This window comes from Ciconia boyciana, chromosome 4, assembly GCF_034638445.1.
Source record: "Ciconia boyciana chromosome 4, ASM3463844v1, whole genome shotgun sequence".
In the NCBI taxonomy this organism is placed as follows: domain Eukaryota; kingdom Metazoa; phylum Chordata; class Aves; order Ciconiiformes; family Ciconiidae; genus Ciconia; species Ciconia boyciana.
Window position 1 is genome coordinate 57062871 of NC_132937.1, and position 24151 is coordinate 57087021.

At 39.3% G+C, this 24151-nt stretch overlaps 1 protein-coding gene across 3 annotated transcripts; it reads left to right on the plus strand.

The window, feature by feature from the left end:
• Window positions 1-186: 186 nt before the first annotated feature.
• Window positions 187-19078, plus strand: ABHD17B (abhydrolase domain containing 17B, depalmitoylase). Of its 3 annotated transcripts, XM_072860283.1 has the most exons (5): window positions 187-505; window positions 6903-7136; window positions 7224-7377; window positions 16459-16638; window positions 17548-19077. In XM_072860283.1, the coding sequence occupies exons 2-5, from the start codon at window positions 6911-6913 to the stop codon at window positions 17765-17767; spliced, it is 780 nt and encodes a 259-aa protein (XP_072716384.1). In that variant the 5' UTR covers window positions 187-505; window positions 6903-6910; the 3' UTR covers window positions 17768-19077. The 3 variants fall into 3 exon arrangements, with proteins under 3 accessions (XP_072716384.1, XP_072716381.1, XP_072716382.1); XM_072860280.1 differs by having other exon boundaries at window positions 6903-7377; window positions 17548-19078; XM_072860281.1 differs by lacking the exon at window positions 187-505 and adding an exon at window positions 757-1241 and having other exon boundaries at window positions 6903-7377; window positions 17548-19078.
• The last annotated feature ends 5073 nt before the right edge of the window (window positions 19079-24151 follow it).

Consider the following 24151-nt stretch of genomic DNA (forward strand, 5'->3'; position numbering starts at 1 on the left):
CGCCCCCGGCCCCGGCCCCGCCACCCCGCCATTGGCCCGGAGCCGGTGTCTGTATAACCCCTCCGCCCACGACAGTTCGCTGCCTCTTCGCTGCTTCCCGCCCACCCGCGCCCAGGCGGAGCCTCAGTGGCCGGAGCGGCGCTGCGGGCTGCGCCCCCATTGGCGCGCTGCAGCCGGCGGCCCGGCCCGGCCCGCCCCGCCGCCCCCTTGGCCGCCCAGGCAGCCGCTGGGTCCGATGCAGTCGCTGGGCGAGGCGAGGCCGGCGCCGCTCCCCTAGGCCGCGCGGAGAGCAGCGCTCCAGGGGCCGCACGTTCTCTGCTGCGGAGCGCGGCTGCGGAGCTGCGGGCGCCGGCCGGGGCCGGGGCGCTGACAGCCGCCCGCCGCCGCGCCGTTACTCAGCACAACCGGCACCCCTCCCCCGCCGGCCCGGCGTTCGAGCGGCGGCGGTTGGGAAAGTGCGGGGCCGCGCACGCGCCGCCGCCGCCGAGCGGAGCGCCAGGCGCAGGTACGGGCTCTCCTGCCCCCGGCAGCGGCGGGCGAGTTGCGGTGAGCGGGCGGTGGGGAGCAGCCAGTGCGGCCCCGGCTCGGCGCTGGCGGCGGGGTCGCCGCTCGAGGCTCCGCTTCCGAGGTGTGGCGGCGAGTTGGCCCCTCGGCAGGTCCGGCCGTTCCTCTCCCCCCCTCACCTGCCCGCGGCCCTTCTCCTCCGCCTGGGGCAGGCGTGCGGCGGCCCCCCTCCCGGGCTGTGGCGTGGGGCGGGAGGAAGGGCCGCGGCAGGCACGGGCTCTTCCGCGGTGAGGGAGGCGGCGGTTCGGCTCTCCGACCCGAACCGGGCAAGGGGGTGGCGGCCCCGGCGACCTTCCCCCGCCCGCGTCCCGGCTGTGTGGGCTCGGGGGCCTCTGCCCCGCCGCCCTCGGTGCCCCCAGCGCCGCGGGAGGCTGTCGCCTGCCTCGGAGGGCCCGCGGTGCTGCGGGCGGTCTGTCCCGGGGCTGCCGTCTCCCTGGTCCTGCCCCGGGCGCCTTTGTTCGGGGAAGGGGCGCGCTGACTTTTGAAACACTTGTTAAATTCTGGCTTTTAGCGGGTCCGAACAGTGCCTCCGCGTCAGTGTTGTTGACTTCTTCGAAGTCCTCTTTAGATACAGACGCCTGAAGAGTTCATTTAATTCTCGCGAGCCTGGTTTAACGTATTTCTTCAGCTTCTGCTGTTGATGGCGGGAGTGACGCTGGCTTTAAAATTGCTCTCAGGTATTATTAATTTAAAAGTTTGAAGTATTTGGTGAGAAGGTAGCCAGAAAAACACATGGCTGCAGAAACCGAAATAGTACCATCTGAACGCAGACCGGTTTTAAAAGCGTAGCTTCTCATCAGCGACTGACCGGCTGGCGCACTGAAGCGCCAGGTTGTTGTGGCTGAAATACAACAGAGGGCTTCAGCGCCGGCCAGCCTGCAGCAGACGGCTTTAGCAGAGCAGTCCCGTGGTGCAGAGTCTTGCTTGGAGCGTGCAAAACATTATGCAATCCCACTTAAACCCACAGTTGTCTATATGGAGTTTCAGAGGGTTGGTTTGTTCTTTAGATGAGAAGGAAGGGCTAGATTTTTCACTTAGTGTTTCCTGTATTCCCTTTCTTTTTTCAACTGTGCTATTAGGTTTTGAGGTATGCAACGTAACCTGCAGGAGAAGAATAATGTCTCTATATACAAGTTAAGCTTTATAATATTGCTAGAATTTGTGAGGATACTAAAGCTGTTTAATTGTTTGAAATCACACTAACCAAAATGAAGTTTTGGTCCTATCAGGCTTCTCTATTTTTATGTAGGTTGTTTTGCTCTTTGAAAATTAGCTTAAAGAGTTACTTCACAGTAATTCTTGGTAAGGCTTTTTCATTATTGAATAGACTTTCTTTGTGCTGTTTTGCAGACCTACTGTGTATTCTTTCTTAATAATTCTATTAGTTTAATCCTTTTATATAATACTTAATCGGACACTGATTTTTTTTTTCACTAGTTTGTTGATTTATCTGTTGGAGGATTTTATAGCCTTCTGTTCCATTTTTAATATAATGCAGAAATTGAAATAAATATGAGTGCTTCAGTAGTGGCTTGAACTCAAGTTTTCATTGCATTGTGTTCAGTGAAAGGGTGAGGATAACTACTTTAGAGTTTCTTATTTCAGCAGTATATAATGAAAAATTATGACTTAAAAAAACCCCCAGCCAAACAACAAACAAAAATCCCCCAAAATTTGAATATCTTGCCCGTTACAGTTAGAGAACCACTAAAATTTACAAACCAGCAGCTGTATTTATGAGTTTGACTTTGTTCTTGTGAATAGTTCCTATGAAATAGGTAATTTAATTTAAATATACAATTAGAATAATTTAATGTAAATGTAAGATTTCTAGATAAGTGTTTGCAAGGGTTGGGCATTTGAGGCTAGTACATACTGAAGTACTCAAAGATATGAATAATAGGAGCCACTCTCTTGTTATGATTTGCAGAGGGAGGAGGACAGGAATAATTGCTTATGTGAAAGAACTATATTCGTGTTATCCTAGGGATCCTAGGGATAAATATTCGAAGTGTTCTTTCAGATTAGATGGACTTTCCCCCCCTTCTTCTGTCAGCCTTAATGAAAAGGTTAATTGCCGAAGAATTGATTGAAATTACTGCCTGTGGGCAGTTTTATGTTTGTCATTTCTATGTTACTTTTTTATTCATGAGAGAGTTAAAGAGATAGATTTGATAAAATGATCTCGCCTTCCTTTTAAAAGCTATCCCAGAAGGGGTAGGTGTTGCCGCTTGGGTCTGTTTTATTTCTTAGCCTTTCTTAGTGCAATAGTAGAAGTTGATCAGTTTTCCACAGTTTCTTCCACAGAATTTTCCCACTTAATTTATATGAAAAATGCAGTATAATTTTAAAGGATATATGTATTTCTCTTATTATATTCTTTTTATTGTTAGTAATTTTACCAGCATTAGGAACTCTGTTTGCAGAACAGCACTGACTTCTTTATTAGTACTGAAATGACAGATAGAAGGTAAAATAGTTATGTTGTTAGGATGTGTTGATCTCTGTGTCTGACAATGCTACCGTAATGAGCACAGAGATTTATGTCATACATGCTCAGAAGGTGTTAGGCTATAACTTAGGTATTCACAGTGTGTCTTAGGCAAATGAGTCCCATTAAAGTTATTCATCTGTACTTGTGGAACTGTATGCTTAAGGTAATTTGTGGTGAGTGTTGTTTTTGCCCCAGTTTCAATAAGAGTCTAGGTAAAGCATACATCAAACCCATTTGTTATTAGAGTGATTTGTAATGGGACTTCACTTGTGATACCTTGTTCACATTCCATAAATTATATTTTAGATTTAATAAAATAACTGGTCTCTTAAGACTGTTGATCTCCAAAGCTTTTACCAAGGCTGGGTAATGCCAAATGAACGGGGTTTTGTGACTTCTCTTTTACTTTTTATCGTGATAATTTCTGGCTGGATGAATCATTAGGAAATCATGTTACATGTTTTCTAACATTAAGAACATTAAAAAAACACTATTGGGGGGTAACATTAAATTTAATCCCTCATTGAAGTATCTGAGCAGTATACCTTTTGAGGAAAGATGATGCCTGCTTAGTTGAAGTTAAATTATGACACCTGGTGGATAACTACTAGGCTGAAATGCTGATTCAGTTGAACTTTTAAACAGTGATATCAGAATTACTCTATACACCCTGGGGACTCTCTCTCATCCTGGTTCCATTCTAGATCGGAGGTTAAGAACACACTTGTGTGAATACAATGAATGACGAACCAGTTCCAATATAATGGGAACATTGTTTGCATTTAGTTGAAGGTATCCTCCTGAGGAAGTTCAGTAGGTGTTTTGTATCAGATTTGTTCAGTTAGTGATGCTAGGGATCTGCTGTTTTTCTTGGGTCTTCTGAGTGAAGAAAGTAGCAAGTATTTCTTTTAAAGAAGAGAGTTGTTGCTAGCCATGATTTAGATGGAGAACAACTCTGGAATCAGAATCTTTAGTTTCAGTAGACAGAGTTTCCATTGGATTAAATAGACATTGTATAAAGTCTACATTACAGTCTAGTGTAGGGGAGAAATAATACTTTAGCCATGGTCTTCAGCATAAGTAATTTGCCGTATGTGGCAACAGCCCATTTTTAGCACATTTAAGCTATCCTGGGGCACGGTACCGTCTCAGCTGATTAACTGTGGTTACTGCAGTACTGCCCTGTGTGTAAATTCCACAGGCCAGCTTCCAGTCTTCTGAAATTACTTTGACAAATAGCAAATATTTTCTGAGTGTGATCATATTTGTAGTGTTGCTGGGCTGTTTATAGTTATAAATAATGTAAACTCCTATTTTAATTCTTTCTGACAAGTGAATTGGGAAGCAAGTAAGAAATTCTGTAGCTTTCGTTGTATGCTGGAGTAGAGTGCAATCTGCTGGTCCTGGGCAGAACAGGCTATTTATACCTCACTTTTGGATATACATATTCTTCTAAATTTTTCACATAAAATAACATTTCCACTCCCCCCCCCCCCCCCCCAAATAAATTGTAGTCCCTAGCTTTGGCCTTCAGCTTTTCTGAAAAGGTGGGAAAACTTACTCGGAACAGATTGGTTTAATAGTTTCTGATAGAAACAGAAGTGTGGTTGAATACTGGGTCTTAAGCACTTCTTGCAAAAAAAGCCTGTTGAGGCATCACAGCAGTTTCACTGGGCTGTGAACATGAACTTTCTAAGTAGAGGTGAAAGAAGTGGCTCCTTTGGTGCTCACAGCATTAAGAGAAGTAAAGAAGGAACAAAAGTATTGAGTTTTTCCTGTGTGTAAGACAGCCCAAGCCTCTTGCCAATCCCTAGACCTCTTCCACAGACCTCTTCCACTTCTTGTCCTGACTTGCAGGTTAAAATTAAATTTAATGTCCAGATAATCTCCCCTGACAGGGAACAGATGAGCTATTCCAAATTTGAGTGACTACTTGTGCTGATTACATGAATACATGAGGTGGTTGTTTCTGTAGCTGGCAGAAATATGGTCATTTATTCAGGATCTTCATTTAAAAGACAATCTACCTTTTTATGGTAGGTGATCAGTACACCCTTCCTGCCGTCTGCTCTAAACTGGTAGTGTTGGTCACCCATATCTAAGAATCTGTGATTTCCCTCTATTTTGAAGAAAACTAGAGACTCATGGTGAAAGCACTGGCTGTAGCAGCCTTGGCAGAAAAACGGGGTTTTGTGCCATACAAAGAGGAGTAGTATTCCAAGAATACTCATGCTGTTTATCGGGCTGTCTTGCTGTGTCTGTGTTTACTACTCTACAAGTATACTCTGTGTAACATTGTATGCAGTATGCATTCATATTCTACCACAGGGAAGAGACCATTCATACATCCAAAATATGGGTAGTTGTTCAGTGGTCTATGTTCAACAGTTCTTACAAGCAGTGTCCTCGAAGCTTTTCTAAAGAGAAATTTATACAGGCGTGGAACTATGCTTGTATACAAGTTAGAGGACAAACTTTGAAATACGATCTAAATATCACCAAGTATTACAGTTAGCAGTAACATTTTTATTGTTGGATTACCCAAGTATTTCTGAAATGACATGGGACTGTGGACATCAGAAATCAGCTGTTTTTTCCCATTTGTAAACTTGGATCTAGCAGTCAAAGCTGGTACATGAAACCATAAGATTGTTTCTGTTCACAGTGACCTGGCAGGAACTGAGCTTGAAACCTGTAGATAGATTTGGGATGGAAAAGTTATTTAAGGAGAGCTGAAATGTCAGATGCCTTAACACAAGAAAAGTAGTGTAAATGCTTATCTTAGGTGTGCTGGTTTCCAGCATGGCTCTTGGCAGATTTCATTGCTCTTCCTACCTCTGAGAAAAAGTATTGTCACAACAAAGGATTTTTTCCCCCCTCCCTTCTCCCTGCTGTAAATTAAGAGGACGCAATGCCTGCTTTTCAGGGCAACTGTATCTTTACCTAGCTTGCTTTAGGTGTATGTCTGTTTACTTTTTTTTCTCCCCCCACTCTGTTAATCAATGCTTTGAATTGGTAGTATAGATTATATTGATTTGCCAAACATCTGTGATAGAGCATTTGGTTTGGGATGTTTTTGTTAAAGCGCGGAATAAAAATAGTTTTCTCATTAATATAATCCCAATTCCTATGTGCAATACAGGGAACCTTAGCTAATAATTTCTTTGAAGGGTTTGGAAACATTTATGTCAGCCAGTATATGGAGCAAGGAGGAGTTTATGGCTGGATTTTAGTGTACTGAAGGTCTACAGTGTTTGCTAAGCCAGCAGAAGCATCTTGTTTTGCCTTCTAAGTTTTGACCTTTGTGCACTTTTCATACTGCTGATACTGCGTGCAGGAGCCCGTAACTCATGATTGCAATACGTATTCTCTGTATTTAGGACACAGTGTAGTGATTTTTGGCTGCAGAGATCTGCATAGCCGTAGTATCCTGCAAACACTGCAACATATTTTAGTTGTTCTTTATAACATGTATTTGTCAATGGGATGAACATGTCTCTTAGTGGCTTAAGATGAGGGACTTCATTTCCTCCAAAGAAAATCTAAAACTCATGCTTGTTCTTTCCCTGGGTAGTGATATTTTAGTTTTAATATCTGGCAGGGCTTTAGAGTTATCACTCTTCTTTAATAATGTACTCATTCTAAAGTAGCTAATAATATCAAATAAGCTATTATATAGAAATTTACATACATACTTAAATCTATGTTTTGTTAAATGTTTCCACTAAAATTATGTATTATTTTCTAGAGAGGTTAAGTTTACATTTTCCATGAGTTTTTCTTTTTTCTCTTTTTATATAGGATTGTAACTAGAAACTGATACTATTCTCTCTTCCTGTTTCAGACTAGAAGATGAATAATCTTTCCTTTAGTGAACTGTGTTGCCTGTTCTGTTGTCCGCCATGCCCAGGGAAAATTGCCTCCAAACTGGCATTCTTACCTCCTGATCCCACGTACACACTGATGTGTGATGACAGTGGTAGTCGCTGGACTTTACATCTCTCAGAACGAGCAGACTGGCAATATTCTTCTAGAGAAAAAGATGCCATTGAGTGCTTCATGACTAGAACAAGTAAAGGTAACAGGATTGCCTGTATGTTTGTGCGTTGCTCGCCTAACGCCAAGTATACTTTGCTCTTCTCACATGGAAATGCTGTTGACCTAGGTCAGATGAGCAGCTTTTACATAGGACTGGGGTCACGGATTAATTGCAACATATTCTCATATGATTATTCTGGATATGGTGCAAGTTCTGGGAAGCCAACAGAGAAGAATTTGTATGCTGACATTGATGCTGCTTGGGTGGCTCTTAGGACAAGGTAAGACATTAGTTGCCATTTTTCTTTTACAGCGTGCTTTTCAGATGGTTGTACTTCATCTGCATTGGTAGTTTAAACAGAAATGCTGTATTTTAGGACCAACGGATTCATATCGAAGCTGATTAGTGGTGCCTTATGGTGAAGGCATTGTCAATATTGAACAGGATCAGTTATAGTACTGATATACTAGAAAAATTGAAATGGGATGAAATTTAATAAGGTATGTTTCAGTCTTGAATGATTAGAAGATAATCCTTATTGTCACAGTTTGGGATCTTCTCAGTTGGAAATCTCAGAAGATACGAAAAACCTATAATAATTGATTCTGCCATAACTGAGCCACTGATGTGATGTGGGTGAGAGAAAATGCAGGCTGTTTTTTCAGATAGTTCCATCACCTACTTTTTTGGTAGTGAGGGGCAGTAGAAAAGCTGTTATAAGAGAACCTGGTGAGGCTCTGTTTGGATTTCTGTATGGTGTTCAGACCATACAGAATTTGTTTCAGAATTCACACTAGCAGCTACAGCATTTCCAAAGATAGCTTTCCATGTAAAACAAAAAGATACTTTTATCTTAGCAAAATATGATGTGTGGGAGTGGTTGTAATTGATCTATGTAAATACATTATGGTGGGAACAAAAAACGGGAATTTGAATAAGTGGTGTTAGCTCAAATTAAAACTGGACATGGAAAAAAATGCAAATTGGAAGGATGTTGTTTCAGCAATTTCTGTGCTCTAAGCCTCTGAATTTAGGGAGATAAAATAGTAAGATGAAAGACTCTGGAGGCATTCCCTGATACAGGTAAGAATCCCAGGCACCAAGTAAATACAGCACTGAATACTCACTTCTTAAATTTGAGAGCGTTTTTCACCGTGGTTTGTTCCATTTAGAGCAATATTCTTCTTGTGTTACAAGTACCCAAACTACAAAAAGATTATTTTTTAAAACACTGTGCTGTCATAAGGATAGATGTTTGCCAAAAAACCTCCCATCATATTGTATATTTTGCACCAAAAAGCTGTGAAAACCTGAATTTAATGTAGAGCAGCATGTTATGGTTCGGTCATTGCAACTTGAGCATGCTGTTTAATAATATAATATTAGGATGTGACTTAGTGTAAGGGCATGTGTAAAGACTCTTTTAATCCTGGAGCCTGGTAATTGTTGCAGTGAATTTAGAACTTGATCAATGTAATATTAACTATTTTCCTATTACTTTGGAGCAGATTATCCCTTTTTAGTGTTTTAAATACACACGTTGTCTTGCATTTCTTTTACATTATAACAAAGGTGTGATACTTCTTTTTAAAGAAGCATATTTTGTTCATATATTGAAGTAGGGGGAATGCTTATTATCATAAACCTCATACAACCACAGGGGACAGGCATTCGGCCTCATATATTCAAAAACATGCATACTGTGTTGTTAGATTAGGTTTTCACATTTCTTTTGATTACAGTGGAAAGTTGAGATATAACTAGACATCCATTCTGTAAGCCAAGTGCTGCAGCAGGTGCACTGGTGACTGTGGTTTGTAGTTGGTAGGTGATCTGGAAGATAGCCACTTGGTGAAATACCCAGTAATATTGACCAAAAACATAATATGGTTTGTGAACAATGTGGAAGACAGTCTGAGTTGTTTAAATATACCAGAAAATGGAAGAGAACTAGATGGTGAAACTTAATTGTTTGTTTCTGTCCATTTCCAGGCTCTGTTTTATGAACTAATTTGTAATTGTCTCTTCCTCCCCCTGATGAATTTCTGATTGAAAACCTAAAAGAAAATGTGATTGCAACTTGAATTCTCACTTCTGTTCTTGAACAATGCATAGGGTACCTTCCCCAATCAAGTAAGATTGTTCATTTTAATATCGCAACTGAACATGCCCTTTGCTGAACGGACATTGTCGGGAGGAACTCTAAATACATACTCCATCTGTCTACTTTTTCCTCTTCCGTTCAGGAATGACCTCACTTCAGTCCCATTTGCTGTCTGCATTTATTTTTTGTGTCAAAACCTCCTTTAGAAATGTGTAATTCTGTAGAGTGTATAGAGCTTGGATTGGTCTGCCCAACTTCTGGATTTCGCAAACGTGAACTGAATTTTTTCCGTTGCTTAAAAAGTGTTTGGTATTGCTAGTTTCCACTGTAGTACTTTCAACAACTTTCCAGTTGGCAGACCTCGTCTTGTCCTTGTATCCGAATGCTGAATGTAGCAGGGAGAAGTTCAGCACATGACTCTGGATATACTGGCTCACACAGTTTGGTTACCAGTCCATGGTATTCTCTTGAGCCCTGAGACAGTGCTCAGCTGTTTTTAAATACTTGATGAATATCTGGACCAGAATGGAGCCTTTGAGCATTTGCTGCAGCATTGATTCAGTTTTCTAGCATAGCCTGTTCTGTCAGTGTTAAACTGGCACCATCGTTAACATTTTATAATGTAAGTGTTCTGCAAAAACAAATTAGCGAATTGTTTGCAGGATAGATGTTAGTATAGCTGGAATTCCTTTGAAATTCATGTTGATGGGATGAGAGAGGAAGGAGATCCTAGACTTTTAAACTGCCTTACAGATTGTGAGGGGATGGAGAAATTACCTTTGTTGGAGATTGATCACAGCCACCCACAGCTCCCTGCATTCCATGTTCTCAGAAATAGGATCACAGAACCCAGCATTAAAAGGTGTTTCTGGGGTAATTGAAATGCTGATGTGGACTTCATTCTACAGTCAACACAGCTGTTTGTGGTGGAGACGTGTTAGTGTGTTAAGTTTTATATTTTGGAAGGGCAATCCAGATGGTCATCTGTAAATTGGCACAACTCTCCAGTGGAGTCTGGACACCTAGGGTGAAATAGCCTGAAACTAGTATTGAGGGTGATGGTGAGGTTGGTCCAACACCACTTTCTTAAAAGTGGTTGCTGTAAGGGTATGTGAATATTGTCATGCATGTAAATGAATACAGAAAGCTAATTTGGCAGCAGATCGGATGAGGTAAACAGCAGATGCAGATTCTGAATTGTGTCCCTATTCTTCACCTGCTTTCAATATTTTAATAGGAAGCAGTAGCTATCCATGTGGATGCTGACTGTGGAAGAAGGCAAGGTGATTCACTGCCATCATGTTTGGGAAAGTTGTACTTTATTGCATATTCATGTGCATGGGACTATATGAAAGCTGCAAGTGAGGACATTCTTTTTCTGACTGTCATAGCTACAAAGTGTTGAAATGCCAGGAGTCATTTTGGGATACGCCTATTTTCTGCTGTCTCTGAAGGGCTTTGATGACAACCTAGAAAGGCTGGAAAGGTTTAACCAGCCCCAGGTGAACACAGGGCAGGTGGCGCTCATTCAGAAACCCGAAGACTTGCCGGAGTTGCCTCATGACCAGATTTACCTTTAAGAAGCCAAACATCTTTTTCATTGTGGCTTATCATGGACTGTATAATAACTGAAAAATTGAAAGGTAAATCTCACCATCAGATGGATGTGTCAAAGTGGACAGAATGTCCATAATCTGAACAGCCAAATATAGGAATAATAGCAAATCTATTTGGATGTTGGCTGAAAGTGTTCTTTTGAGAATTCACAAATTACATTTTTTTTTTTCATTCAAAAGTAGGGGGGGGTTGCTAAAAGATGAGGTGCCTTAACTTCAATTATTTGGAGACAAACTGAGCTTTTGTTTAAATTGATAGGGAAAAGTAGCTCAATTTATCATGAACAGAAATCTTGCCAATAAAACAAATGTACCAGTAGCATTGTAAGGTTTAGAAAAGGCCAAACCGTCATGAGAGAGGCAGAGGAGGTGCAGTTTATTGATACTACATGCGTGGTCAGTGGGCTTGCCTCTCATAAAACACAGTTCCCTTTTTCTTCTAGCAATGTTGCATGTTGTATACACAAGAAGGGGAGTGTGCATCTTCAGTTGAGGAAGAGCTGTATGCTCATGAATTTTTATTCATGGCCTGGAATGTTGATAAAGGTGTGGAGGATGTTCATGCCCTTCATGTTCTGCAACTTGCAGCTGTAATTTCATGTGTTATGTGCATAATGACAAAAGATTCTGAAATGCGCGTTGAAAATTCCCTCAGGATGTTCCCCCTTGTTCCTTGTGCCCTAAGCGCTGCTGTCAGTTGGTTAAATGTGTGTGTTGCAATAGCTTCACAAACAGTAGCCTCTCTTGAGCATCCATTGCACCTCTTCATTAGTGTGAGCCTGAGAGGTACTACTGAAAAATGTACCCTTCTAAGGCTGACTTTACTGGTATTTTATTTTATTATTGTAAAGTGAGCAAGTCTTCTAGATCAACAGCAGTAGTTCAGAAGTAAAAAGATAAATTGCTTTCTGTCTCCCCTAGGTATATCAAGGGCAAAATGGTAGGTAGTCTAAGAGCCTGCAAGTATAGTATGGTAACTTCAGCTGGTATTTTGTTGTTAAAGGTAACTGAAATTTAAAAAAAACGAAAACCAAAAACCACTCGTTACAGCCAGACGTGTATTTTGTAGTTTGCCTATTGCACATCATGGTAATGTGATGTATATCCAATGAACATATATAATATGATGAATATCTAACGTAAGTGATGTATGATGTGTATCCAGTTAAAGTGTTCAAGGTAAGGTCGGACGGGGCTTTGGGCAACCTGATTTAGTGAAAGATGTCCCTGCCTATGGCAAGGGGCTGGACTAGATCATCTTCCAACCCAAACTGTTCTAGGATTCTATCTATGAAAAGAAAAAAAGGAGGAGGGAGGGGTGGAAAAGAGGTGTACTGCCACTAAGATAACTGTTTAGTAAAGCGCAGAAAAGGTCTTGTTACAGAAATACAAAGGAAACGGTGAAAGAGTTTCTGCTACAGCACATTGTGAAGTTTGTCACAAAGGGAAAAAAAGAATATTTCATTGCTGTTTAACAGTTCTTCTTTTCCTGCCAGAAGCTGAAAAGATCAGGAGTGTTCAGGTTGCCTCTTTTACAAGAGACCGTCTATATCTGATCAGCGTATCTGGGCTTGCAGAAGAGGATACTGGTTTCATTAGTCACCCTGTGTTAGCTTGGGCCCTGATTTTAGGGAGTGGTCTGATGGTACAGTTACAACAATTTGTGGCTTGCTCTTTCTTTTAACCCACCAGTGGCATGTCATTTCTTGCCTGGCCCTGAAGACAGCCAGCACAAAAGAGCAGAAAAGTAGTTGCTCCCCTGCTCCCAGAAGAGATAAATTTAGTTTCCTAAACTAGTTAGTGAAGCCCAATGAGGGGCAACATGTGGCTGAAGATGCAAATAGGAAAGTGGTTCTCTTCTGTTCGGCGATAGCTTAGCTTCGTAATGACATTAACCTCTACCTTTAGTGTGATGATAGGGCAGAAGTTTGTGAGTGCTCAGACACTGTATGTGGATGCTAGCAAGCTTATGTCAACAGAGGTACATTTAGTTCTATGTAAAAACTGCTCTTCAAGTCCCATGTGCTTTCCAGGCAGGTAGCCCTTAGGTGCATGAACATAGAGGATGTTCAGGTGTTGAAAGCAATTGAAATCTCCGTTGCTGTGGGAAAGAGCAGCAGTTGTAGGCAGCCTTTAAACTGTGGAAAATATCTATCTAAATCTTATGCCAGATTCAGTCCAGAATAACTTGTCCCTGAAGAAGAGTGCTTTCTCTAAGAAGGTACATCCGTTCACAGCTACTTTAAAGATTTTGTTCCGAGGTCCTTTCTGGTGATTACAGTTTAAAAAAAAAAAAAAAATTAAAAAACCCCAAACAAATAAAACCCCCACCATTACCACCACTGACAAACTGAAGGCCTGTCTATTCTGACATGTTACCTAAGATTACTTGGGTAGACAAGAGTGTTTACATTACCCCTATGATCAACATTCATGACCTTTCAAAGATATCAACAGTTTTTACAGCATATCTTTGAGCTCTTGTCACCAGAACAGCTACTTCCAGCATATGGCTCTGTAACTGTCACGTTCCCCTTCCTCAGGATGGCCTGTAATTCCAAGGCACTGATTAAGAGAACATTATTACTCCCCCTTTTTCTCTTGGTCTAACACTTCCTCATTTGGGAGACCAGGTGTGTAGTCAACGAGTAATTTTATACCAAACTTCTTGGGCTTTACCTGGAGTTTAGAGGACTGTCAAAAGGAGGAGTACATGCATTTTATGACTAGGGTACTTACCAACAGTTATCTTTTCAAGAATTCTTCCATTTTAGATTGGAAAGTGATACTTTTGGGAGAGAGGAACTGAAGGACAGTTGGGCTCTTCCTTTTTCCCTGAACATTTCAGAATCCTGTTCAAGAGAAGAGGGAAGACTGGAGACAGACATAGCAGATGTTGTTCTCTGGTTTCCAAGCTTCTTGTTCTGGTTTGGTGGGTTTTTTTGGTTTTTTTCCCAGCCAGAATATTCAAAAGTCTGACTACTTTGAACCACTACTTCTGGTGACTGGCCTTACTATTTTAGTTTCCAGACTGCGAAACAAATAGTTTCTGGTGGGTGCTGTGAAGGCAGTCTGTTTGGCTGTGATGGAGAAAGACTTACTTTAATCCAAATATACTAAATGCTTTTCTTGGGTTACTTTTTGTAGCTAATATTTAGCTATCTTTAGGCTGAAGGATTTGGATCAAAAAATAGGGGGAAGAATGAGAATGAGGAGAATATATGCTCAAAAATATACTTTTAAGCTTTAAATTTCTGTGCAAATGCCTGCATATTGTAAAACTCAATACCTGAGGAAATGTGAGTGATAATTTGCAAGGTTTTTTATTTGAGAACTATGTTATGTCATAACATGCTGTGCAAACTCCATGCCATACTAATGATGCAAAATGTCATGTATTAATGTGAGTTTTGTTCAGATTATATGAAAGAGATAGAAGGCCATACTGTACTTTCAGAATGGACAAATGTATTTGAGTTATTTTGAATTGGGAGATTAATTGTAAAAGAGTAGGTGCTAGGCTGTTCTCAGGTGTTTCAGAAGAGATACAGAAATAGTGAAGACCTTACATTTGTTCTGGTTTCAAAGCTTTAATTTGTTGTATTTTTGTGTTTTGGAATTTTGGGGAAAATCTTTCTTAATCAGAATGTTTGAATTTTTTTATTCTCTGAGAACTCTTGTGAGGTCAAGGGCTTGCCTGTAGTTCCAGGCTGATGATTGAGTCTTAGTGTTTTAGAACTCTTAATTTGATTATGATCCTAGAAACTCTTTCTAGGAAAGGCTGATAGTAATTAAGTAGTCATGATACAGATAGATTCTATGAATGTATGTGTGCTAATAGTTTTAAAGCTTTTATGTTTCACTCTAGCAGAACAGAATTTAAATAAGTAGATGAATAGTTAAATAGACAATGTTAGCTGTGAACAGTGGATTTTAGCCCCAGTTTAGAAAGCTTATTGGGGTGCCTAATGAGTTCTGCCAGTGGTATTTACATTTTAGTAATACTTCAATGTGATTTTGTTTTTCTTGATCTTCCTAGATTTTTTTTTATTAACTGTTTATTACATACTGATGTAACACACAGGACATGTTTTCTGGCTTATTGAAAAGTACTTGTGGTTTTTTGGTTTTTGTTGGTTGGTAACTTGAATGTCTTGGTACACATGAACCATCTTTTTTCCTAATGTCCTGATTTTGAGGCTTTTAGACTTCACTAATTTTAGTGTTTGCTGACCTATACAGTTACCATACAGTTATTTAGCCATATTTATAAGATATTGGACAATTTTTCGTTACCTCTGTTCCCTGGGTTTACTGGAGGCATGTGAAATGTACTAATTTGATAAGTCCTTTGTGGGTACGGGTGTTGTTATCTAGCTTTAACAGAAAAGATGCATGCATTTATTGTAGAAGAGGTAGTGGTTGCGCTTCCCTTCACTTCAACTGAAAACAGTTGATTGTCACTCCGTTTAGGATTATAGTCAGTTGGCAAACATCAAACTTACCTCATGCTGATCCACGGTGCTGTTAGGCTAGTCTGCTCTAACTTAGAAAGCTGAACAAGCTTCTGATAATACATGAGAACAATGTTTGTGAGTTTTTTGTTGTTGTTTGTTTTTTGGGGGTTTCTTTGTAATGCTGTGCAGTATCTCTTCCTATTTAAGGTACTTCCTTTCCCAAATAAGTTAAATGAAGGTGCCCAGATAAATACACTTTTGCAGTCTGAACCTGTACTGAGTACTTCGTTAGTATAGATTGATGTATCAGCAGCTCACTTATGCTGGCAAGAACAGTGCCAACAGCAGAACATTCTGCTTAGAGGCTTTTCCAGTGTTACTCGGGAACCAGCTGCTCTTTGTATCCACACTAATGAAGAAAAATATATTAGATCTGACTTGTATAAGTGTTAACTAGATGTTTCATGACTCTTTTGTTTACCTCAGTTAATTACAGAAAAAAATAGTGTTTTCATCTTACTAGGAGGGAGGCTTTGACTTTAATTTTGTAGTGCTTATTGGGCTGTTTTAATTGTGGCCTAGATTGGGTATTCCTCTTGCTAGCTTGTATGTCAAATCAACTGTGATAAGAAAAAACATCTCAGCTACTACACAGAATGCATAATATTCTGACCACTGTCTGTATAGGCATGCTTTAGGTCCCGCTAAATTGCTGAACAATGTTACCAGCTTGCAGTTTTCATCACGTATCAGAAGAGTGAAGCTGACCAAATTTTTGCAATTTGACTATGCTCCACTTGATGGTAACCATAGAGCTAATAAGGCTCTGATCAGTTTTCTAAGGACCATTGCAGGTCCACTAGAGTTACCAGTAAAGGCTTTTAACTAGTATACGAGTCACAATTGCATTCACAAATCCGTATTTAAAAAAATAAACCCATATTTCAGTATCATTCAGGCATAAGGCAAAAAAAATTACTGCAAATACAGAGTAAATAATTGTCCCTTTAAGTCACAAATGTTACGGAATATACTTGCTTGTTCTTCTACCAGCTCCTGTTTCATCACTTACCCTCTTCAGGAAATTTTCATCTTCAGAAATGCTTTTTTTGCCTTGCTGTATAGTTGTGGTTTTGGCTGTTTCACTTTATATGCCACTTTTGTTAACATTTTTAATTTTCTAGGTACGGAATTCGCCCTGAAAATGTGATTATTTATGGCCAGAGCATAGGAACAGTACCATCTGTGGATCTTGCTGCTAGGTATGAAAGTGCTGCTGTAATTCTTCATTCTCCACTGACCTCAGGAATGCGAGTAGCTTTTCCTGATACGAAGAAGACCTATTGCTTTGATGCATTCCCAAAGTAAGTTGTAGGATTTTTTTTATTCTGCATGCATTTTTTCTCTAGTACAGAAGTTTTAGACTAGGAAACAAGTAATATGGCAAATTCCCTAAAATTTCTTTCAAAGGTTTAAAAAAAACAGTTGGAGAAAAATTAGAGTGCCTAACAACGAGGAACATTTGATTTGAAGGAGTTTACAGAAATTTGTAAATCTTCTAGGTTTTTCACACCTCTAATCATTTCAGTGCGTATGTGTTAAAGTGATTAGTTTTCCTATATGTGACCCCTAATATCACTAATTCTAACAAGCAGTTCTAGTCCAGTGAATTGTTAATCTGTTGACTGTGAACAAAGTCTTTTGCATATGTTTCTGTAAGTTGCAAAGACCAGAAAACTAAGTAGACCTTAACTGAAGAAAATTCCTGTGATACATTTTAGAAATAGGCCACTAGTTGGCCATTACAAACTGGTACACTTGTCTCAAAGAATTACTTGTACTTTCAGTGTTTAACTTCAAAGATTCCCTCCCCCCCCCCCCCCCCATATATGGTCAAACTTTAAGTGCTAAAATTCTTTCACTTCTGACAAGCACTTTTTTACTGAAGAACTCTGAAGGAATAGTTTCATCAGTCCAGTGACTTCAATTTTTTTTTTAAGTGAGCATGGTTGTGAATACCACTTTTAGATGGATTGTTCTGTTATTTGATCTTTATAGTTTCCAGTAGTGCTTTTCCTTTCTGTGTGGCTTTACATGTGCTACTGTAATGGCTTCCAGGGTGTTGATAAGATCTAATTTTCTAATGGTTTAAAGAACTTCAGAATTAAATGGTTAAAAATACAATGTGTAATTAAAATGTGAAACTAAGTCTAGTCCTTCAAAAAGATTTAATAAAGCTCACTGTGCTCATAGATACAATCTTTTTCTTGCAGCATTGACAAAATTTCTAAAATAACATCTCCTGTGTTAATAATCCATGGGACTGAAGATGAAGTAATTGACTTTTCACATGGCCTAGCGTTATTTGAGCGTTGCCAGAGACCTGTAGAACCACTGTGGGTAGAAGGAGCGGGCCATAATGATGTGGAACTCTATGGACAGTACCTTGAAAGATTGAAACAGTTTGTGTCACAGGAACTGGTGAACTTGTAATTTTCTTTGTACATTTACGTGCTTTTTCATTTCACTGCAGAACTGCACGCCTTGATAAATACATAATATAAAACCTGAAGGTTGTGTTTTCAAATCATCTTGGTTGCCTTCATTAAATGTACAGGTAATGATTTGTCAACATAATTAATGAAGGGTTTAGTGCCAGTATTATAAACTGGAATTACATGATCATGCAGTCAAGCTTGGCAGTTCATATTACTTTGTGTGAGGTTTTTTCTTAGATGTAAAAAAAAAAAATCACAAGGAGTACTGTATGAAATTTTAATTATATAAAATCAAATGCTGTGAAAGTGTTGCCAAATGCTTTAGCATATCAAAAACAAGTTTATAAATATTTTTTAAACATCTCAATGTACTGTGACTTACTCTGTTGCACAGGTGTAAATTAAACCCAGACTTCTAAGCAGTTGTTCTGTAAAAGTATAATAGCCATGAAATTTGAGAAAATACTAATGTTTGTAATAAGAATAGACAGTCACTGGAAGTGACCCATACCCTGTTATAGGGGGAGGGGGTGAAAATAGATCTTTCTTTCCATATTTTTCATAACTTTTGTGCTTAGTTTCACTTTAGTTGTTTTGTTCTTGTGTTGCCCCTTACCTTTCAGGTTAAACAAATTTATCCACTTATCTTCTCAGCAGTCCTAATCTTGCCAAAATAATGCCGCAAGTTATCGTTCTTGTAATGTAAATATCATTAACATGATTGTTACTGAAGCTACTAAGTACTTTATTGAAACCAGTAAGACTTTTAGAACCTAGAAGGCTTTGTGGACAAAGTAGTTTTATACATCAATTGCATAGAGATGCAATATTTCATTAGAAAGAACCTGGAAGTTTATCCAACTTTGTAATAAAAAATTTGCAAGTTTGCAGTTGTCTGATCAGGCTTACTTTTGGATGTTTAGTGTAAAAGCTTATTGTTTTTTGAGTATTGTAGGGAAATTTTACTAATCGTGCCTGGGTGGGGGGAGGGGCAAGAAGAGAATGTTCACATTTTTCTATTAACTCATAGTAAAATAAACTTTGTAAGTTGCCTTTCCCTTGAATGCATTTTGCTTGAATAAAACTATGAAAAATAAACTTAATTATATGTAGCCTATTTGTAAACAAAGTAATATTCCAACAATACACACTGTGCTTCTAATTTTAAGGCCTTATGGAGTTTAATTGTTCTGCTTGTTTTTTGTGATTGAGACTATTGTATACTTAAATGTAGCTTCAAGTATTGCGAAAACTTTGGTTAAAAGATGTGTTGATTAACAGTAAATAATATTCCACACACTTGCTGTTCTTCCTTTCGTTTTTTTTTAAACGAATTAGCAACAGTTGCTTGTGATATCAAAATAATAAGCAACTACCCATTTACTCTAGGAAATCTGAGAACTAAAGCAGTAACCCACTGTTATGAATTGTCAGCACATTTCTTTATCAGCAGCTATTTTTCTGATCATACTCCCACCCCTATGCCTCATCTTGCTTCTTTCTGCTGTTCAGCATACAGGTTTTCTGCTGCAGAGCTACTTAAAACATTCTTCTGTAATGAATTCAAATTTAGCCTTCTTTGAAATCATCAGTGACTTCTTGTCTTGGGCTCTTTGGTTTGTTAATTGAATAGAAAGAAATTTGAATTTGTTCTCAAGCAACTGGGTTCTTGTTTGTGTTTTTGATCAAGCATGCTTCAATGTGTTCTGAACTTCACATTAGTATTCAGGCACAATAATATTAGATTTAAAGATTTTCATCCTAATCCAAGATTTTGCAATTGGAAGTGTGCTTAAATAGTAACTCAGCTTTATTACATCATACTGTATACACATTTTGATTTTGTTTTCTTACTACCTTCCAGCCACTATCTCAGATTTAGATAGAAATCGTTACCATTAAGTGTTTAAGTGCTTTCTTTGTGATGAATGAAGTCTGTTTTGAGAGTCCTCTTCAGAAACTCACAAATAAAGAATGTAGAACTGCAATGCTAAGTGATACAGATTGGCTGATAGTACTGCAAATTGCATGCAAATGATCAAGTGTCATCAGAATAATTATCTGATTGTGCAAGGCAATATTATGGCACCCTGTAAATGAAAAGACAGAAAAGGTGGCATAGCAGTTTTGCTGCTTTTGTTTCTGTGTTTTGTTGAAGCAGAACAAAAGGCCTGACTAACAGTGTTTTGTCTTCAGTAGATGCAGCTGTGCTGGATTACACTGGTGAGTAAAGGTTCTGGTTTCTTTGGGACCACTTATGCATGGTTAATTATTACCAGTTTGTTCTGATTTGTATTTTACACCTAGATTTTTCAGGCAAGTTGTTTACTGAATGAATTAAAATTGGTTTTAGGCACAGCCTAGCTTACATTGAGAATCGTCTTTAGCAACAAACTTGTTACCAGTATAAAGCAACTCTGAGCTATTGCAGCTAGGAGGAAAACATTTGACATGGTGGTTGTCTTGTCCTTAAACTATCGTTTTGGTGAAATTGACAATGGGCTGTTGTTTTACATTATAAATGCAATTGTCTCATGATAAATAATAGTTGATTCAGCATTCATTAACAAGACAATGTCTGTATTTTAGGGAAAAAGAAAAGAGTATTTTGTGAACCACGTGGTCTCATTCCTTTTTTTCTTTGAGACAAATATTTGACAGTAAACTGTCTTTTTCAGTTCTAGAAACCTTGACAAATCAGCTTTAAAAACAACTTCATTTGTGTAAAATATGACATTACCTTCTAAAGGTGGGGTCTTGTGGGACATGTTTTGCTGTGATGCATTCCTAGCTACACATTAAAAAAAATAAAAAACCTCTCCTCTCTTTACTGTCTGCTTGTGGTGGCAAAGAACTCTAGTTTATGTTCAGTTAGCTATTCTTATTGGCTGATATCAAACTTGCTTTCTCTTTTAAGCTTTTTTTAATGAAAAAAAAATTTGCATGTTTACTTTTGGGCTCTTTTAATTGGATGACATTGCGCAGCAGGGCTAGTTAATTGGTACCTCTCACTATGGAATATTCCAGGTCCTACAGATACAAATTTTTCTCACTATGTGGTAGGCATTGTTAATATCTTAAAGACAAAAATAAGGAAAATAGTGTTTGAGAACCAGGGGACAAAGCATCTTGTGTGTAGGGGGCTGATCGCTTGAAAGCAGCTTTGCAGAAAAGGATTTGGGGACCCTGGTGAGCCAGCAATGCACCTTTTACAGCAAAGACGACCAACAGTATCCTGGGCTGCATTAGGCAGAGACTTGCCAGCAGGTCAAGGGAGGTGATCCTTCCCCTCCACTCAGCACTGTGAGCAGAGACACCACTGGAGTGCTGGGTCCAGTTCTGGGCTCTCCAGTGCAAGGAAGATACTGATGCACTGGAGCAAGGCCAGTGCAGAGCCACTGATGTGTTTGAAGGACTGGAGTATCTGTCATAGGAAGAGAGGCTGAGAGAGCTAGGGCTGTTCAGCCTGGAGAAGAAAAGGTTTGGGAGGATTTTAACCGTGTGTGTGAATAGCTGATGGAGGGAGGGGGTGGAGAGGGCTAGATTCCCCAGTACTGCCCACTGAGAGGACAAGAGGCAATGAGCACACTGAAAAACAAGAAATCCAGTCTGAATGCCAGAAAACAACTTTTTTTTTTTTTCCTGTGAGGGTGGTCAAACACTGGAACTGACTGTGGAGGTCCCATCTTTACAGATACTCACAGCCCTGGGGAACCTGCTGTAGCTGACCCTGCTCTGTGCACAAGAGCTGGACTAGATCATCTCAAGGGGTCCCTTTCAACCTCATCCATTCTGTGGTTTTGTGAAGTATGGCATGCAAATTCTTTAGATGGTTGGCACTACACGTATGTGTGCCATCACCGTACACCAGCTCAGAAGTGGGGATTGTTGAGTTACAAGAATTATCTCATTTAGTGCTCCCTACTTTTGATGGTTTACTTTTCAGCAACAGAAAGTAATGAAAACACTGCTACAGAAAAAGCCCTTTATCTCTTAATCCTGAGACCATCACTGCTTGATGTGCTGTTGCTGAGACTGACTCGAATACCAAAATTTATACCACAGACAGTGTCATCAGAGATCCCATTACTACCCTACTACAAAAGGAAGATTGAAAATCTAGTTGCAAAGTACAGGCATGCTATCCTGAAAAGAGAAAAAGCACTTGAAAAATGTCTTAAACATTCTCAAAGGTGGGAATGTTGCATTCACAACTACTATTATCTTATGTGCTTGGCAAGTAGCAGAGGAGACTGAACAGACTTAGGGTTGTTTTGAGTTGTTTTAATAAAATTAGTTAATAAAGCTTGTTCTATTTCACTTGAATAGTGTTTGTAAAACAAAAAATGAAAACTTGTTTATATTCTCATTGGGGAAAAAGTTTTTCATGAGCTACTAACTGTGCATCAGGCTTGCTCCTGTTCCCTTAAACAGTTCAGATAGCATTTGACTCTTTCTGATCGTTAAAAGTTAGTGTGAAAACCTATTGAGCTTAAATAGCACCAGATTGAAATTGCAGCATGAAATAGCCTTAGAACTTTTAACATATGGAACTTCTTAAACAATTTGTGTTGAGACAATATTAATTGTAAAACAGCCATAGAAAGAAATGTTTCCCTGTGAAGAACTTCCATTGCATGATGATGAAAATTAAGTCTACACTATACCTTCTTCCCTTTTTTAAAAAATATTTATTTATTTATTTATTTATTTCTCAAGTAAGACCTCTTGCTCTTTCTTTCTGTGAAAGGAAGTAAAATTCTTGCATATTTCTAGTAAAATGGCAAGGAAAATGCTTTAAGAAAGAGGATAGTGTAAAACAAATGTTCTTAAAAACTGATTACTCTGCCACTGAACAAGGGGCCAACCTTAAAAAAAGTATCTCAGCATCACCTTTTCCCTAGAGGTATTAGTAAGGTCTTTTATTCTAATAATCTATTTCAAAATAATTAGAAAACCTCAAAAGGGTTTTGTTGCTTAGAAGAGGTTTTATGGCTGGTAAATGAGACATCATACAAATGGTTGTATTTTTAACGTTTCATTTTCAATTTTTTTTTACTTACAGAGGGCAAATAGTTTTCTAACCTTCAGCACTGAAGAGAAGACATGGAAGAGAGATTATTGAAGATGCGATAGTCAATTTACCTTCCTATTATGCTAGAAGCTATGCACATCTCAGGTAGCTGTGCCCTGTATCCTCCTAGAGCATGGGGTAAATCCATATGAATGGAATGAGGCTCTCATATTGCAATATTTTTTTTTCTTCCAAAACTACAAAGCCACAAACGTTTTTGCCCAAAGTTTTCTTCTGGAGTCAGGTAAATAGTGGGTTTACTATAGTATTCTAAACCAGAATTATACCAAAGATGCAAATGAGTCTTAAGCTAGAACAGCATTTTAAGTCATTTGATCAGTAACTCATCTAGTACCTCAAAGACGTATAACAGCAGTGCAAGTCTTTCTCAAGCATCTTAAGCATTGAAAAGGTCCTTGGTTGGGCAAGTCAGCTGCTTTTAAAGATCATACAGTCCAAGTACATTTTAAATGTAAAAGGGTTGTAAGCCATCCTAAGGAGAGCAAGGAGAGTGTGGGCTCAAAATCAGCAGCTTTGTCAGAGCATTACTGATTTGGAGGCACATATGACGCATTAGGATTATGCCCCAAATCTTGATTAAAATAAGTTTGCTAGGTCCATTTGCTAGATACTGCACACTATTCAGAACAGGAACAGAACTGTGCTGGTCACTGGTTTGAAATGGCCTCCCAGGATGGTGCTATTTTGTTAGGTTAATGGCGATGTTTTCACTAGCAGCACATTCACAAAAGATTTGGGTAATAAAACCTAAGTGCTGACAAGAGGCACCGTGGCTTTCAGACCTTTCTGCTACCCAAGATGGCATGTGATGGTGCTAAATATGTAGTTTATTTCTTTCTTTAGTATTTAGCCAACTCCCTTGTAGCGTGCTGTAGGGAAAAGGGCAAAGTATTGCATGGTTTACTTGCCAGAATTCTGTTTGTGTTCTAGTATCATTTATAGTTAGCAACAAGCTTGAATAAAAGCCACTACTTGTCAGAGGTTTTGTGGCCACTCAAGTGGCCAACACAGATCATATGCTTGGAGCCAAAACAGGAGCATAGACAAAGAATACAGTCTTGAAAAAGTGTATGAGTTCCTATTCTGCCGTAGTTGTAGAACTGCGTGCTCTCTCAGTTTGTCCGTCGTAACAGGTGTGTAATAGATAACATGTCATTCTGTCATTTATTATTCCTAAACAAAAATAATTGGAGTCATTCTAAAAGTATAATACATAGGCTGTGTTTTATGTGGTTCTCTGTAGTGACAAAGGCTAGAGGGTTCTGTTTTAAGGAAAAGTTGAGA

Excerpts from the sequence above, each read along its gene's own strand:
- ABHD17B (XM_072860280.1), top strand. The coding sequence starts at position 6,911 with ATGAATAATCTTTCCTTTAGTGAACTGTGTTGCCTGTTCTGTTGTCCG. Across the intron at positions 7,378-16,458 it reads TGGGTGGCTCTTAGGACAAG|GTACGGAATTCGCCCTGAAA; the intron begins GTAAGACATTAG and ends TTAATTTTCTAG. Across the intron at positions 16,639-17,547 it reads TGCTTTGATGCATTCCCAAA|CATTGACAAAATTTCTAAAA; the intron begins GTAAGTTGTAGG and ends TTTTTCTTGCAG.